We start from the raw sequence: 18,039 nt of genomic DNA on the forward strand, positions 1-18,039 counted from the left end.
CGAGATCAGGCAGGAGTCTCCGTGGACGATGAAGTTCACAGATGACATTGTGATCTGTAGTGAGAGTAGGGTGCAGGTGGAGGAGAGCCTGGAGAGGTGGAGGTATGCACTGGAGAGAAGAGGAATGAAAGTCAGTAGCAGCAAGACGGAATACCTATGTGTGAATAATAACAATACAATTTATTTGTGGGCGCCTTTCAGAGCACTCAAGGACACCTTACAGAACACAGTAAAAAACAAGCAGCACTGTATCAGACAGCATAAAATCAAAACAAAGCAGGTAGACAATAAAAAGTTAATCCAACAGATAATATAAAATCATAATCTGCACAAAACTCAATGAGGTGTGGATCAGATTGAATATGCCAGTTTGAAAAGGTGCGTTTTGAGATGGGATGTGAAGGTTGAACGACAGTCAGTGTTGTGAATGTCTTGTGGGAGAGAGCTCCATAGGCGGGGGGGTTCAGAACGACTGAAGGCTCTAGACCTCATGGTAGTCAAGCGGACCGATGGTGTCATGAGTTGGAGAGCAGAAGAGGGTCTGAGAGTGCAGGAGGGCGTGTGGATATGAAGGAGTTCAGGAAGATATGAAGGAGCTAGGTTATTAAGGGCCTTAAAGGAGAGGAGCAGGATCTTGAAGTCAGTACGGTATTTAACAGGGAACCAGTGGAGCTGCTGGAGAACAGGAGTGATGTGATCTATGGAAGGAGTTCTGGTGCTGATACGGGCAGCTGAATTCTGGACCAACTGAAGTTTATAGAGACACTTGAGGGGGAGACCAGAGAGGACAGAACTGCAGTAGTCGGTACGGGATGTAACCAGGGTGTGGGTGAGTATGGCGGTGCTGTTAGGTGTAGGTGATGGGTGAAGATGAGTAATATTGCGTAGGTGGAAGTATGCAGACCGAGTAACATTGTTGATGTGAGCTTCAGAAGATAGTGTGCCGTCCAGGATGACACCCAGACTCCTAACCTAAGGTGATGGAGGAACTATAGGGTTGTCAGTAGTCAGAGAAAAACTATCAGGTTTGGCCAAAGTAGATTTGGAGCCTCCTAGGAGGACCTCGGTTTATCACTGTTAAGTTTGAGGAAGTGGGATGAAAACCAGGAATGAGAGGGAGGACAGTGGAATGGTGAGGATGCAAGGAGTAGAGGTGATGAAGGCGTATGAGTTTAAATGCTTGGGGTCAACTGTCCAAAGTAACGGGGAGTGCAGGAGAGAGGTGAAGAGGAGAGTGCAGGCAGGGTGGAGTGGGTGGAGAAGAGTGTCAGGAGTGATGTGTGACAGAAGGGTACCAGCAAGAGTTAAAGGGAAGGTTTACAAGATGGTAGTGAGACCAGCTATGTTGTATGGTTTGGAGACAGTGGCACTGATGAAAAGACAGGAGGTGGAGCTGGAGGTGGCAGAGATGAAGATGATAAGATTTTCACTGGGAGTGATGAAGAAGGACAGGATTAGGAACGAGTATATTAGAGGGACAGCTCAGGTTGGACGGTTTGGAGACAAAGCAAGAGAGGCAAGATTGAGATGGTTTGGACATGTGTGGAGGAGAGATGCTGGGTATACTGGGAGAAGGATGCTGAATATGGAGCTGCCAGGGAAGAGGAGAAGAGGAAGGCCAAAGAGGAGGTTTATGGATGTGGTGAGGGAGGACATGCAGGTGGCAGGTGTGACAGAGGAAGATGCAGAGGACAGGAAGAGATGGAGACGGATGATCCGCTGTGGCGATATTTGGTGCACTTGTTAAGATGTCGCATATATAACAGACATAACAAAAATATCTGCTAAATGGAATATAGAAATATATGTTAAACAAACATTACGTTAATGTAATGTAATAATGTACTGAACAAAGATGTATGTACACCAAACATGTATTTTCAAAAAAAAAAAAAAAAATCTCCTTGTTCGGGTGGTGTGTGTCTTTCCCAAGCTCGGGTCCTCTTCCGGAGGCCTGGGAGTTTGAGGGTTCTGTGCAGTTTCTTGGCTGTCCCTAGGACTGCTCTCTTCTGGACAGAGACCTCAGATGTTGTTCTTGGAATCTGCTGGAGCCACTCTCCCATTTTGGGGGTCACAGCCCTTAGTGCTCCTATTACCACTGGGACTACTGTGGACTTGACCTTCCACATCTGGTCTAGTTCTTCCCTCAGCCCTTGGTATTTCTCCAGCTTCTCATGCTCTGTCTTCCGTCACTCGGGATGCTACATCGATCCCTACTGCTGTCTTCTGTTCCTTGTCGACCACCACGATGTTTGGTTGGTTAGCCAGCATCCGCTTGTCAGTCTGGAACTTGAAGTCCCGCAGGATCTTAGCTCTACCATTCTCAACCACCTTTGGCGGTGTCGTGAGGACTTCCTGTCTGTATTCAGTACAGATGTGCCTGTACACTATCCCAGCCACCCGGTTATGCCTTTAAGTCTACCCCACCGGGCTAGCATCTGACACCCTGCTACTAAGTGCCGGACTGTCTCAGGGCCGTCTTTGCCCAGCCTGTATCTTGGGTCTCTCTCTCATACACACACACACACATGTACATGTGTGTGTATTATTACAATTATTATTATTATTACAACTATTATTTATGAATAAAGCTGTTTTATTTTAATTCTATATTTTATTAACTGGACCTAACACCTGTCATTGAGGTCAACGGGTATACACACACACACACGTGCAAACATTATTCATTTGCTGTCATGAGCTTTGGCCCTATAATCCAGTAACCCAACCCAACACTGCAAACAATCTTCCCTCAAAACAAACCAGGTGCATGACATATAAAACACATAAAACCAGGTGAATGACATATAAAACACATATAAAACCAGGTGAATGACATATAAAACACATATAAAACCAGGTGTATGACATATAAAACACATATAAAACCAGGTACATGATATATAAAACACATAAAACCAGGTGAATGACATATAAAACACATATAAAACCAGGTGCATGATATATAAAACACATAAAACCAGGTGAATGACATATAAAACACATATAAAACCAGGTGCATGACATATAAAACACATATAAAACCAGGTGCATGATATATAAAACCAGGTGCATGATATATAAAACACATATAAAACCAGGTGCATGACATATAAAACACATATAAAACCAGGTGAATGACATATAAAACGCATATAAAACCAGGTGAATGATATATAAAACCAGGTGAATGATATATAAAACACATATAAAACCAGGTGCATGATATATAAAACATATAAAACCAGGTGTATGACATATAAAACACATATAAAACCAGGTGCATGATATATAAAACACATAAAACCAGGTGAATGAGATATAAAACACATAAAACCAGGTGCATGATATATAAAACCAGGTGCATGACATATAACAGTAAGTTTGGTGCCCTAAACTGTGTGTGACAGTTTTTGTGTGGTTCTCTCTGATGGTTCACCAAGGGATCAATCCTGATTTGTACCAGAAGTGACTTGAGGGAGTTACTGTTCATCATACAGATTGAAGTTGAAACTGAATCAAAGGTTTTACAACATCTGATGTCATCGCTTGCATTCAGTCATGTGCTCATTTTCATTGCAACATGTCCCAACATCTGGAATCTCTCTAGAGAATTTTAATTTTATAGTTCCTTCAGTTTTGTAGCTCCTTAACTTCAAGTGTCAGTGATATTTATCGTCTGTCGCAATACATTTCTGAGGCGTATAGATTTACATGGAACATTGCAATGTACAGATTTGAACAATAGTGAAAACTAGTTAGAATTAGACTATAACTAGAATATATCATAACTAGAATAGTCATGACTAGAATATATCTAGTCATAACTACAGTAGTCGTAACTAGAATAGATGACGAGATTTTGCTTGGTGGTATGTGCATGTTTCATCTGTGTGTGTGTGTGTGTGTGCGTGTGTGTGTGTTTGTGTAAATGTAGCATGGTTAAAAACGTCATAACCAAAAAATGTTATATAATTACACAAAGTATCAGCACATGATTATTATTATTATTATTGTTATTATTATTATTTTAATTGCCAACATTGTTATTTTATTTTATTATATCATCAGGAAACGTTTATAGTAGCCCCTCCTTGTTGTGACCCCATTTCCTGTTAGTAGCCCCTCCCTGTTGTGACGCCATTTCCTGTTAGTAGCTATAAAACGTATGTTCCCCCTGACTTCTGCCTCTTTCCCGCTTTGGACATGTAGAAAGAGGTATGTGTTCATTTTGTCTGCCCCTGTAATTTATTTGATCCCTTCCTAATGTGTCTTATGTCTATGTGGGTCCCGATTCTTGCGTAGGCTACAGCAGGAGATAGATGATCAGACGTCTTCTGAAACCTGTCCTGTTTTGTTTACATGCGACAGAATACAGAGCCCATGCATGAGAGAAGTTGTCCTGTCTATCCTACACAACGCGATGAAAAAGTACACCGGTCACATAAGGACACATGTGAAGGCATGAATGAGTTTGCATTAAAGGATATATCTTCTCTCCAGCCTTCATTGTTGAAGAAGTTGTCACCCCATCATGAGACGACATCCGCCATTTCTACCCCGTGAGAAATTTGCTGGTCAATGGACATCAAACGTCGCTCCCCAGATTGCAAAACTGCTGTGGCCCGGACCCGTCTCACACCCGACACTTTCATCCGGCCCACATACCACGTGGAATGACGGCACTTGGGCGGTCCGCTCCTGTTTGCCAGATCTGGGCCAGAACCAAGCCATAGCAATGCTAAATGTGCCACATATTTGCCAGAGGTGGCCCATGTTTGTTTTGTGATATTTGGGCCATATTCACCATTTACCACACGGGCCACTTCAGGGTCACATCGAGACCACATGTTGCCCAGAGCACCGCACCTTTGCCAAAAAAGGCCCAGGTTTTATTTGGCATATTTGGGCCATATTTGCTATTAAATATCTGGGCCACTTCAGGCTCTCATCCATTTTGTCAGGGCCAGAAGAAGGCCATCGGTGCCGCATCATTGCCGGAAGTGGCCCACATCCGGGTGCTGTCTGGGGTTCTGCATTTTATCGCATGACACAGACCGGATAAACCCGATCAGTATTACATTTGCAACACGCTGCCATGTTTTCACATTTACACAACATAAGCGGGGTGATCGACCATGTTTACGTGTGTGCATTTCATACATGTACGTGCAGTGTTACATGTCGTGTTGATGTTACATGTAATGTTGGTGTTACATGTCGTGTTAATGTTACATGTCGTGTTAATGTTACATGTCATGTTAATGTTACATGTCATGTTAATGTTATATGTCGTGTTAATGTTATATGTCGTGTTAATGTTACATGTGTTAATGTTACATGTAGTGTTAATGTTAAATGTCGTGTTAATGTTACATGTAGCGTTGATGTTACATGTTGTGTTAATGTTACATGTCGTGTTGATGTTACATGTAGCGTTGATGTTACATGTAGCGTTGATGTTACATGTCGTGTTAATGTTACATGTTGTGTTAATGTTACGTGTCATGTTAATGGTACATGTGTTAATGTTACATGTAGTGTTAATGTTAAATGTCGTGTTAATGTTACATGTAGCGTTGATGTTACATGTAATGTTGGTGTTACATGTCGTGTTAATGTTACATGTCGTGTTAATGTTACATGTCGTGTTAATGTTATATGTCGTGTTAATGTTATATGTCGTGTTAATGTTACATGTGTTAATGTTACATGTAGTGTTAATGCTACATGTTGTGTTAATGTTACATGTAGTGTTAATGTTACATGCCGTGTTAATGTTACATGTAGTGTTAATGTTACATGTAGTGTTAATGTTACATGTCGTGTTAATGTTACATGTAATGTTGGTGTTACATGTCGTGTTAATGTTACATGTCATGTTAATGTTACATGTCGTGTTAATGTTACATGTCGTGTTAATGTTACATGTCATGTTAATGTTACATGTCATGTTAATGTTATATGTCGTGTTAATGTTATATGTCGTGTTAATGTTACATGTCGTGTTAATGTTACGTGTCGTGTTAATGTTACATGTAATGTTAATGTTACATGTCATGTTAATGTTACATGTCGTGTTAATGTTACGTGTCGTGTTAATGTTACATGTCATGTTAATGTTACATGTCATGTTAATGTTATATGTCGTGTTAATGTTATATGTCGTGTTAATGTTACATGTAGTGTTAATGCTACATGTTGTGTTAATGTTACATGTAGTGTTAATGTTACATGCCGTGTTAATGTTACATGTAGTGTTAATGTTACATGTAGTGTTAATGTTACATGTCGTGTTAATGTTACATGTAGTGTTAATGTTACATGCCGTGTTAATGTTACATGTCGTGTTAATGTTACGTGTCGTGTTAATGTTACATGTCGTGTTAATGTTACATGTAGTGTTAATGTTACATGCCGTGTTAATGTTACATGTCGTGTTAATGTTACGTGTCGTGTTAATGTTACATGTAATGTTAATGTTACGTGTCGTGTCAATGTTACATGTAGTTTTAATGTTACGTGTCGTGTTAATGTTACATGTCGTGTTAATGTTACATGTAATGTTAATGTTACGTGTCGTGTTAATGTTACATGTCGTGTTAATGTTACATGTTGTGTTAATGTTACGTGTCGTGTTAATGTTACGTGTCGTGTTAATGTTACATGTCGTGTTAATGTTACATGTAATGTTAATGTTACGTGTCGTGTTATTGTTACATGTCGTGTTAATGTTACGCGTCGTGTTAATGTTACATGTCGTGTTAATGTTACGTGTCGTGTTAATGTTACATGTCGTGTTAATGTTACGTGTTGTGTTAATGTTACATGTAATGTTAATGTTACGTGTCGTGTTGTTACGTGTCGTGTTAATGTTACGTGTCTTAATGTTACATGTTGTGTTAATGTTACATGTAATGTTAATGTTACATGTTGTGTTAATGTTACATGTAGTGTTAATGTTACGTGTCGTGTTAATGTTACATGTAGTGTTAATGTTACGTGTCGTGTTAATGTTACATGTAGTGTTAATGTTACGTGTCGTGTTAATGTTACATGTAGTGTTAATGTTACATGTCGTGTTAATGTTACATGTAGTGTTAATGTTACATGTCATGTTAATGTTACGTGTCGTGTTAATGTTACATGTAGTGTTAATGTTACATGTAGTGTTAATGTTACGTGTCGTGTTAATGTTACATGTAGTGTTAATGTTACATGTCGTGTTAATGTTACATGTCGTTTTAATGTTACATGTAGTGTTAATGTTACGTGTCGTGTTAATGTTACGTGTGTTAAGGTTACATGTTGTGTTAATGTTACATGTCGTGTTAATGTTACATGTGTTAAGGTTACATGTTGTGTTAATGTTACACGTCATGTTAATGTTACGTGTCGTGTTAATGTTACATGTAATGTTAATGTTACATGTCGTGTTAATGTTACATGTCATGTTAAATGTAATGTTAATGTTACATGTCGTGTTAATGTTACATGTAATGTTAATGTTACATGTCGTGTTAATGTTACATGTCGTGTTAATGTTACGTGTCGTGTTAATGTTACATGTGTTAATGTTACATGTCATGTTAATGTTACATGTCGTGTTAATGTTACATGTAGTGTTAATGTTACGTGTCGTGTTAATGTTACGTGTAGTGTTAATGTTACATGTAGTTTTAATGTTACGTGTCGTGTTAATGTTACATGTCGTGTTAATGTTACATGTAGTTTTAATGTTACATGTCATGTTAATGTTACATGTAGTGTTAATGTTACATGTCGTGTTAATGTTACGTGTCGTGTTATGTGTACGTTTGTCCACATCAGTATGTGCTCTTTGTTGTCCCTGACTACCACAGGGCATGGCCGAACAATAGCCTCTGCTCATTACCACGGAGACAATCTTAGAAACGCCACACACCCATAGTCTGGTAAAGCTGAACAACACGGCGAGGTGGCTCGCACATGTTGGCTGGACGCCACGTGGTTGAAGAGTTAGTGGCAAAAAGCCTATTGTATGTCAGATTGATAGGGAGAGAGAGAGAGACGGAGTGAGAGAGAGACAGAGAGGGAGAGAGATGGAGAGAGGAGAGACGGAGAGAGAGACAGAAGGAGACGGAGAGAGATGGAGAGATGGAGAGAGAGACAGAGGGAGAGAGAGAGAGGTTTCACTTTGCTTGTTCAGGCCAAGCAAAATCAGAAGTTGTCACCACGTGTTCCCATTGATATAAATATTTAACTACTTCTCTGGGGTTTCCTTGTAAATTTAAACCTGGCTCTGTGTGTGTGTGTGTGTGTGTGTGTGTGTGTGTGTGTGTGTGTGTGTGTGTGTGTGTGTGTGTGTGTGTGTGTGTGTGTGTCATGTGCCTCACTGTCAGTGTACCTGACAGTTGCTAGGAGTTTACTTTTTTTTTTATGAGAAACAACAACGATGGTAAGAAACGATACCCCATGCAACACCACCACCCACCCCCACCCTGAGTCCCAGGGCCTGTTGAGGACACATCGGGACAGTCAGTAGAAAGCTTTGGTTACTCTTGGTCCTCACGGCAGATCACCTCCGGCCTCTTCCTCTGCTGTGGGATGCAAAACAACATGCAAATTGTCTGCAGAAGACACAAGAAGCTGCTCGAAGACACGAAGGAAGGACCGAGCAGTGAAACCCACAGCTCCTCTGTGCCTCAGCAAATGTCAATACCAAACAAAGACGATTTTACCAAACCTGGCTCAAGAGAAGAGAAGAGAGAAGTTAAGCAGTGTTTCTGGATGAACTTCCGCAGTGCAGGTGGAAAACTTGAGGATGGTGTGGCAGTTGAGTCCCAACATCTTGGGAGTAGGAAGAAAAAAAAAGATGGCGGTGTCCAGTTACATGTCATAAAAACAGGCTCCGTGCTGCAGCCAAATCTCACCCCCTCATCTGCCCCTTCCCCCTGCGAATAACACGACACGCTGGGTTTAACCTGCAGAAATACCCACGCCAGTGTCAAAATACGGTAAACCTGCCACCATCCTGAGGTGTTGTGGCTTGACTAATATTTAACCTCCGTTTCGGAAGTCTCGCTGGGGAAATGGGCTCCTTCTTCTTAGCCTTCCACATGGGTTCAAATTTCTCACCGCAGAGGGTGGAGGCCTCTGATCAACTACCCGTCCCCAGAGCGGTGACCAGCCTGCAGACAAATGGTGCGCACAATGGGTTAGCTGGTGTCCGCCGGCGGAGAAAAGCCGGCCTGCGGGCACTCATTCCTCCACCGTCTGCAGAGGAACCGGTTGCGCGGCCTCTCCTCTTGTTTTCCTTTGTGATGGCAGAACAGTTCGGCGCTTCAGGAGCCAAACGTTTGCTTTATTTTCCATTTCTACTTGTGATAGAAACTCTGCTTTGACTTCTGTGCCGTGTTGGGGAGTAAGGGAATACACATAATGGCGTTGCGTATTTAGAATACAAAGTATGAGTAACTATTCAAATACAGTGACAGTTTAAATGTATGGTATCCAGAGTACAGTTACATTCTTGAAATTAATGGATTACTTAAAAAAGCATTTCTTTGGTGCCATTCTTATTTTAAGAGGACTGCGACACCAAATGCAGTGAAAGTGATGCCTAAATGTTAGTTCAGCGGGAAGTTCAGTACAACAGTATGCTGTATTGTCGTCTTTGTCTCAGGTTTTCATTCTAACAGCTATGGAAATAAAGACAGGGACATGGAAAAGTTCTCTTCTTTCTTTACTAGACAAAAAACTCATGGAGCTTTTGTGTTTAGATACTCTTCTAGCCTCTTATATTTAAGGTGACTCAAATGCATCCAGCCAGCTGATACAAGAATAGTCTGCTCACGTAAGCAGTATTGTGTGGATGCCACACATACTGTTGCGCAACATGTAAGAAAATATTAAAGTAATCCAAAGTATTTAGAATACATTACTCATATTGCGTAATCTAACGGAATACGTTACAAATTACATTTCGTGGCATGTAATCTGTAGCGGAATACATTTTAAAAGTAACCCTCCCAACACTGCTTATGCGTGTTATGTGGACTCGGTGTTTAGGTGTCTTGGACCTTTTAATGGCCGCCGCTCTTTGGCGTTCATGCACAACGCTGAGGATAACTGTGTGTAACTAAAATACCACACGTTAGCTTTTTCTTTTAGCCTAGTTACATTTGAAGGTTAAACACGGCAGGGGAAGTTGTGTTGTCTGTTTGACAACCTGTTGTCGAGTTCCTGTCCGGACCGGCATTAGGCTCTTTGGTGTGGGAGCGAGACGGAGAAACTAACGTTACGCAGCCAGTTTTGTAACGACCGTTATGGCGTGCTTTCCTTACCAACCGTTATGCCGTGCTTTCCTTACCAACCGTTATGCTGTGCTTTCCTTACCACCTGTTATGCCTTGCTTTCCTTACCACCCGTTATGGCCTGCTTTCCTTACCAACCGTTATGGCGTGCTTTTCTTACCACCCGTTATGGCGTGCTTTCCTTACCAACCGTTATGGCGTGCTTTCCTTACCACCCGTTATGCCGTGCTTTCCTTACCAACCGTTATGCCGTGCTTTCCTTACCACCCGTTATGGCGTGCTTTCCTTACCAACCGTTATGGCGTGCTTTCCTTACCACCCGTTATGGCCTGCTTTCCTTACCAACCGTTATGGCGTGCTTTCCTTACCAACCGTTATGGCGTGCTTTCCTTACCACACGTTATGCCGTGCTTTCCTTACCAACCGTTATGCCGTGCTTTCCTTACCACCCGTTATGGCGTGCTTTCCTTACCACACGTTATGCCGTGCTTTCCTTACCAACCGTTATGCCGTGCTTTCCTTACCACCCGTTATGGCGTGCTTTCCTTACCACACGTTATGGCGTGCTTTCCTTACCACCCGTTATGGCGTGCTTTCCTTACCAACCGTTATGGCCTGCTTTCCTTACCACCCGTTATGGCGTGCTTTCCTTACCACCCGTTATGGCGTGCTTTCCTTACCACACGTTATGCCGTGCTTTCCTTACCAACCGTTATGGCGTGCTTTCCTTACCACACGTTATGCCGTGCTTTCCTTACCACCCGTTATGGCGTGCTTTCCTTACCACCCGTTATGGCCTGCTTTCCTTACCAACCGTTATGGCGTGCTTTCCTTACCACCCGTTATGGCGTGCTTTCCTTACCACACGTTATGCCGTGCTTTCCTTACCAACCGTTATGGCGTGCTTTCCTTACCACACGTTATGCCGTGCTTTCCTTACCAACCGTTATGGCGTGCTTTCCTTACCACCCGTTATGGCCTGCTTTCCTTACCAACCGTTATGCCGTGCTTTCCTTACCAACCGTTATGGCGTGCTTTCCTTACCACCCATTATGCATTGCTTTCCTTACCACCCGTTATGCCGTGCTTTCCTTACCAACCGTTATGCCGTGCTTTCCATACCAACCGTTATGGCGTGCTTTCCTTACCACCCGTTATGCCGTGCTTTCCTTACCAACCGTTATGGCGTGCTTTCCTTACCACCCGTTATGGCGTGCTTTCCTTACCAACCGTTATGCCGTGCTTTCCTTACCACCCGTTATGGCGTGCTTTCCTTACCACCCGTTATGGCGTGCTTTCCTTACCACCCGTTATGGCGTGCTTTCCTTACCAACCGTTATGCCGTGCTTTCCTTACCAACCGTTATGCCGTGCTTTCCTTACCACCCGTTATGCCGTGCTTTCCTTACCAACCGTTATGCCGTGCTTTCCTTACCAACCGTTATGGTGTGCTTTCCTTACCAACCGTTATGGTGTGCTTTCCTTACCAACCGTTATGGTGTGCTTTCCTTACCAACCGTTATGCCGTGCTTTCCTTACCAACCGTTATGGTGTGCTTTCCTTACCAACCGTTATGCCGTGCTTTCCTTACCAACCGTTATGCCGTGCTTTCCTTACCACCCGTTATGCCGTGCTTTCCTTACCACCCGTTATGCCGTGCTTTCCTTACCAACCGTTATGGCCTGCTTTCCTTACCATCCGTTATGCCGTGCTTTCCTTACCAACCGTTATGGCGTGCTTTCCTTACCACCCGTTATGGCGTGCTTTCCTTACCACCCGTTATGCCGTGCTTTCCTTACTAACCGTTATGGCCTGCTTTCCTTACCACCCGTTATGCCGTGCTTTCCTTACCAACCGCTTGGGTTTTATGGCGTGCTTTCCTTACCAACCGTTATGCCGTGCTTTCCTTACCAACCGTTATGGCCTGCTTTCCTTACCAACCGTTATGCCGTGCTTTCCTTACCAACCGTTATGCCGTGCTTTCCTTACCACCCGCTTGGGTTTTATGGCGTCTGGCATGCTCCTCTTTTTCTTTTTCTTTTTTAATCAGTTTTCCCCTCTTTTTCTCCCCAATTGTATCTGGCCAATTACCCCGCTCTTTTTGAGCCGTCCCGTCGCTGCGCCACCCCCTCTCTGCTGATCCGGGTGGTGCCCTGAGTGACCAGAAGAGGCGCTAGTGCAGCGACCAGGACACATACCCACATCCGACTTCCCACCCGCAGACACGGCCAGTTGTGTCTGTAGGGACGCCCGACCAAGCCGGAGGTTGGCGTGCTCCTCTTACCTTAGAAAAGTGGTCTGACTCCTCGATGCGTCTCCTCCGTGTCTGTTGTTGGCGTGAGCGTCGTGCTGTGCTTCAGGAGAGTGAAGGCTGTGTCGGAGGCAGGCGTGTTGTGGAGCAGACTCTTTTTAATTGGCTGGCCGATAAAAATGTGCCGATAACGATGATATGAAAAATGACGAATAACCAAGCCGATAATCGGCCATACCGATAATCGGTCGATCCCTGATATATATGCGGCACGGTGGTGCAGTGGTTAGCGCGGTCACCTCACAGCAAGAAGGTCCTGGGTTCGAGCCCCCGGGGTGGTCCAACCTTGGGGGTCGTCCCGGGTCGTCCTATGTGTGGAGTTTGCATGTTCTCCCCGTGTCTGCGTGGGTTTCCTGTGGGGGCTCCGGTTTTCTCCCACAGTCCAAAGACATGTAGGTCAGGTGGATCGGCCGTACTAAATTGTCCCTAGGTGTGTGTGTGTGTGTGTGTGTGTGTGTGTGTGTGTGTGTGTGTGTGTGTGAGCCTTGTGATGGACTGGCGGCCTGTCCAGGGTGTCTCCCCGCCTGCCGTCCAGTGACTGCTGGGATAGGCTCCAGCGTCACAGCGACCCTGAGCAGGATAAGCGAGTTGTGTAATGGATGGACGGAGGTGTCGTGGAAGGGATACGTCCCCGAGTTGGAAGGACAGTGTAAATACACCTGGCCGGCACACGCACACAGTTGTGTCAAGCAGTCGAAATAGCAAAAACATGCAAACAACTGCACAGGTATCCTCAAATGTCTTTATTTTCTTGGCATTGCGGTAAATAAATCATCATATCAGTGAGCAGGGGAGCACGTCAGACAGAGACGTCCACCGTTTTAAAGGCTCTCGGGGTTCTGGTCTGTACAGACAGACTATCGGGAAATGTCTGGGACCACCGCTACACCGTCGAGCTAAGTGAACTGACGTGAGACCAACTGAAACGGTATAAAAACCACTTTCCATTAGAGAAGAGGGGAAAGAGGCGGACGGGTTGTGTGTTGGTGTGTACGACCACAAAGACGACATGGATACAAATAATCAAACAAGTTTCGGTAATTGACATTGTAACCAGCCAAGCTTTACCAGCGTGTATAAATATATAACTCCATATAAATAAAGACAAATTATTGATCGTATTCATGCCATTACCAGCAAGCCCTTAATCCAAAGCAGGTACGAGAAAGATCTTGGTGGACACACAAACCGGCGTGGTAAAATGAATCGCTCGTCACCACCACCTCAGAAAAACGACATCTGTAGTCTCTACAGTTCAACTGTAGGTGTGTGCAAAGCGGAAACGCTCGGGCGGCCCATCGGAGCACAATGGCTTCTCATTCAGGCCTCGTTGCAGTTCTGCCTTTCCTTTCATATAAATGTGTGTATACACCCATCAGTGTTGTCTCGAGCTCAGCCGCTACCGGTAAAGCAAAGCCGAGTCCTGAGAGCCAAGCCGGAAAACGAAGAGCTGGGTTGACTCAATATTTGCTCGTGCTTAGCACCGAGCACACCTTGCTGACATGCCAGCAGTGAAACACGGTCGATAAGGAGAGGGCCGGGCGTACACAGATACCATTGTTTGGGTTTGTTACTCATGCTGATCAACACTTGTGTCAATGCAGGGATGGGATTGACTCTGCACAAGTTAGAAGCTGTAGCCCCTGATCGTGACGCTTTTGGAGCGGTTGCATAGCTGGAGTCATTTCTCTCAGGTAGTGGCTGATGACTCAGTGATTTCCTACATTATACAGCGAATCAAGCAATACGACGGGAAAACTGATGGAAAAATAGAAGGGGGGGGGGAGGTAGCTAAGCGAGTTGTGATAAGTGTATGTCCTTGTGTTGACTCCGACAAGTTCAACAGGTCTTTGACAACCAGTGGTAAAATGGGATGATCTGCAGGAAGACGAAGACAAAAAACTAACACGAGCGTGTGCGAGATCCCACTCCCCCATCAAACAGGATGGCGCCGAGGAAGTGGAGCAGGAGCAGAGCACCTGCAGCTTGGCGTGCATGCGAGTCATGCAAAACTCAGGGGTGGTATGAACGCACACGGGACCCCGGGTGAAACAGACGGGGAACAAACCGGAAAAGGACACCTCACGAGACGTTTCACAGCGAATATGTGAAAGTAATGTAAAGTGCAGTGTCTAATACCCGGGGGTAAGGCTTTTTCGGGAGGTTGGGGGTAGGGGTAAGGATGTAAAGGTGTTGCTATAGGCTCTTATTTTCAGTAAAAGATTATTCTGGCCTTCAGCCCCAGTTTAGCTGGGGTTGTCAGAACTTGGAGGTTCAAGATGGGGTGAAAGGATAACCATTCTGTCAGTGGGGGGCGGTATGGTAGTAGTCAAGATGGTCAAGATGCTAAAGATTAACATTAGCCGTCTTTTTTTAGGGAAGAACCACTTGTCCGCCCTGTAACCAACTCTTCATTCCTCCCTCCTGTCAATCATACCCCCCCCCCGAACCCCAGCCCCAACAACACTTGTTCTCTACTGCTAGCTCATGAGTGCCATGGTGCTCTCTGGCTGGCCACCGAAGGTCCCAGAGAAAAATTCCAGCGCCAAGCGCATGTGGATGGGCACGAAGACATAGGAGGTGTAGATCACCATGGCGATGGCGGAGAAGAGGATGGAGTTGAAGATGGACTTCTCCCAGGGTTCCAGGACATAGATGCCAGTGATGAGCAGGTACTGGTAGTACAGCCAGGCCAGGTACTCTCTCAAGTTCTTAAAGTTCATCCTGTAGGCTGAAGGGAGAGGTTGGGGGGGTGCAGGTCATGAGGGAGAGGAAAGGGGTGTGTTGCAGGGGGGTGGGGTGACAGAGATGGCAGAATGGGAAGAAGATGGAGAGATTAGGGATGACGGCAGGAGTGGAAGTGTGAGTGGAGGCGAGACGGTTTGGAAGAACGACATAAAAAAATGGCCGGGCGCCGGGGTGGGGGCGTTGGTTGTGGTAATGTCACGGGGTTGTGTAATGGGAGGAAAACAAACAAGCCACATGAGAGCACAGAACAAACAGTGTGGTCTACGGGGGCAAAAAGTCAACACTCGTGGAGGTTTCTAGATTTGTCACAGCTGTCGGTTCGACAATTTGACTCCATTAGGTAACACTCATGTAAGCCTGACCTATAATTTGTTTTGTTTTTGTGGCTTTTTCCCCCTTTTTCTCCCCAATTGTATTTGGCCAGTTACCCCACTCCTCCGAGCCATCCCGGTTGCTGCCCCCTCCCCCCCTCTGCCGATCCGGGGAGGGCTGCAGACTACCACATGCCTCCTCCCATACATGTGGAGTCGCCAGCTGCTTCTTTTCACCTGACAGCGAGGAGTTTCACCAGGGGGACGTAGCGCGTGAGAGGCTCACGCTATTCCCCCCAGTTCCCCCTCCCCCCTGAACAGGCGGGCAACCGACCAGAGGAGGCGCTAGCGCAGTGACCAGGACACATACCCACATCCGGCTTCCTACCCGCAGACACGGCCAATTGACCTTTCGCAAAGTACCGCCCCAGAACGGTGCTTGTCCAATCCTCCCTTAGCAACGGCGGTGTGGCTATGGGATCTGCAGACCGGATCCTAGATATGTGAAAAGTTTGGAGGGGTGTAATTCTCTTTCCCTTCCCCAAACCCAGAACGCAAGAAGCACAATGTGGGCAGTAGATCTGGCAGTATAGCAGACCCCATGGCCAGCTTCATCCATCCAGAATCAACATAAATACCTGTCTGCTCCAAGCTAAGCTAGCTACTAGCTATTATTGATAGCTAATACAGCTAACGTATTATTACTGTTACTTTACCCACACAATGCGCTGATTTCTCCCTTCATGTTTCGGTGTTTTCCGGCTACTTCCTGGATAGTTCTGAAACGCTTGACGGGCATAGCAACAGTAACTAAGGGGGGGCGGGACTTTGCAAAAGGTCAATTGTGTCTGTAGGGATGCCCAACCAAGCTGGAGGTAACGCGGGGATTCGAACCGGCGATCCCCATGTTGGTAGGCAACGGAATAGACCACTACGCAACCAGACGCCTCGTATGAATGGCTTTATAACTTCTATAGTAGCAGACGTTCAACTTGTGTGTCTTTAAGTAAACGCTGAGGTCTGAAAGGGAATTATGACAACTGTGAACACCGCCAAGCCCACACCAGGACCCTGAGGGGGCATCACCTGGTCCTCTGTGTCTCACTGGATTTACAAAAACCAATTAGGTGGGTAAGAAAAACACTTCAGTCCCCTTTGGACCAGGCAACACAGCTAATTTACATGTCCCCTACAGATTTCTCTGGGCATGGGGACTTAATTATTTTTACACTTGATGCGCAGACATGGGTGATTCTTCAATTTGGGGCACTTTTGGCTTTTGAGATTTTGAAAAAATAAATTTAAGATGTTTTTTTCTTTTTCAAAAGCTCTGTTAGTGGTATGGGACAAACATCTCAGCACAGCTCTGATCGTCCTACAGAAGAAGTTTGATGTTATGATGCTTTTTACAACGTTGTGACAGCAACATGTGATGTAATGACATGTGATGTAATGACACGTGATGGTCATGCCACGTGATGGTGATGACACGTGATGGTCATGACATGTGATGTAATGACACGTGATGGTCATGACACGTGATGTAATGACACGTGATGGTCATGATATGTGATGGTCATGACATGTGATGGTCATGCCACGTGATGTAATGACACATGATGGTCATGACAATTTTCACTGTTTGGAGAAAAAGTTGGCTAAGTCTTGGACTTGCTAAGCTAACTCGTTAGCTAGCATACAATGTACAATGGATACAGGTGAATAAAGTGAGGTGTGTTATTTCTGCACTACAATACTCAGCTAGTAGCGTGTGTGGTGATGACTTGTAATAACCATCCTGTCAGGTCAGGACATATAAACCTGCACATCACATTTGGGACATGAACAAGTCACGCTGCTGCCATGACTGCTCACGCGCCTCTGGCACTTCTCGTTTCCACGGCAACCGCGTTGTTGTCGTTTGAAAATACGTTGTTGGTCTAAAATGTTGGGTGTGATGTGATGACATGTATAAGGAGCAGCCATATTTAACTATAACAATGTGCAAAGTGCACATATATAAACCATATGAATGTGAAATATGTCTTTTTACATCATGATGAGAAAATGCAAAGTAAAGCTGTAATGAATTTAACCATTTTTATGGTTTTATTATAGAGGGGAGTTAAGAGTCTGGGTTGGGGACAAGCCCACAACACTGAGGTTCTGACACATTTGAATTTTCAACATGTTGATAAAGTATTAACACGTCATCACTGACACACACATCCTTTCTTCATAGCTAACACAACCTCGCTGACTAACACAAGGATTGTTTTTAAAAAAAAAAAGTTTTCCTCTGAAAATCTACCCTGCATGGGGACAGAAACCCCCCTCAACTGAAGGACCCCCCCCCGCACATTCCGCAGCGCAAG

General features: G+C 44.7%; 1 protein-coding gene across 2 annotated transcripts in view; it reads right to left on the reverse strand.

Moving 5' to 3' along the window:
• Positions 1-15,075: 15,075 nt before the first annotated feature.
• sptssb (serine palmitoyltransferase, small subunit B) overlaps positions 15,076-18,039 on the reverse strand; it is a 4,791-nt gene continuing 1,827 nt past the window's right edge. For both annotated transcript variants that reach the window (XM_056284088.1, XM_056284090.1), the window contains exon 2: positions 15,076-15,336. In XM_056284088.1, coding sequence (XP_056140063.1) covers positions 15,086-15,336 — 251 coding nt within the window. In that variant the 3' untranslated portion in view covers positions 15,076-15,085. The remainder of the gene's footprint in view (positions 15,337-18,039) is intronic.

This window comes from Lampris incognitus, chromosome 7 (genome assembly GCF_029633865.1).
Source record: "Lampris incognitus isolate fLamInc1 chromosome 7, fLamInc1.hap2, whole genome shotgun sequence".
NCBI lineage: Eukaryota > Metazoa > Chordata > Actinopteri > Lampriformes > Lampridae > Lampris > Lampris incognitus.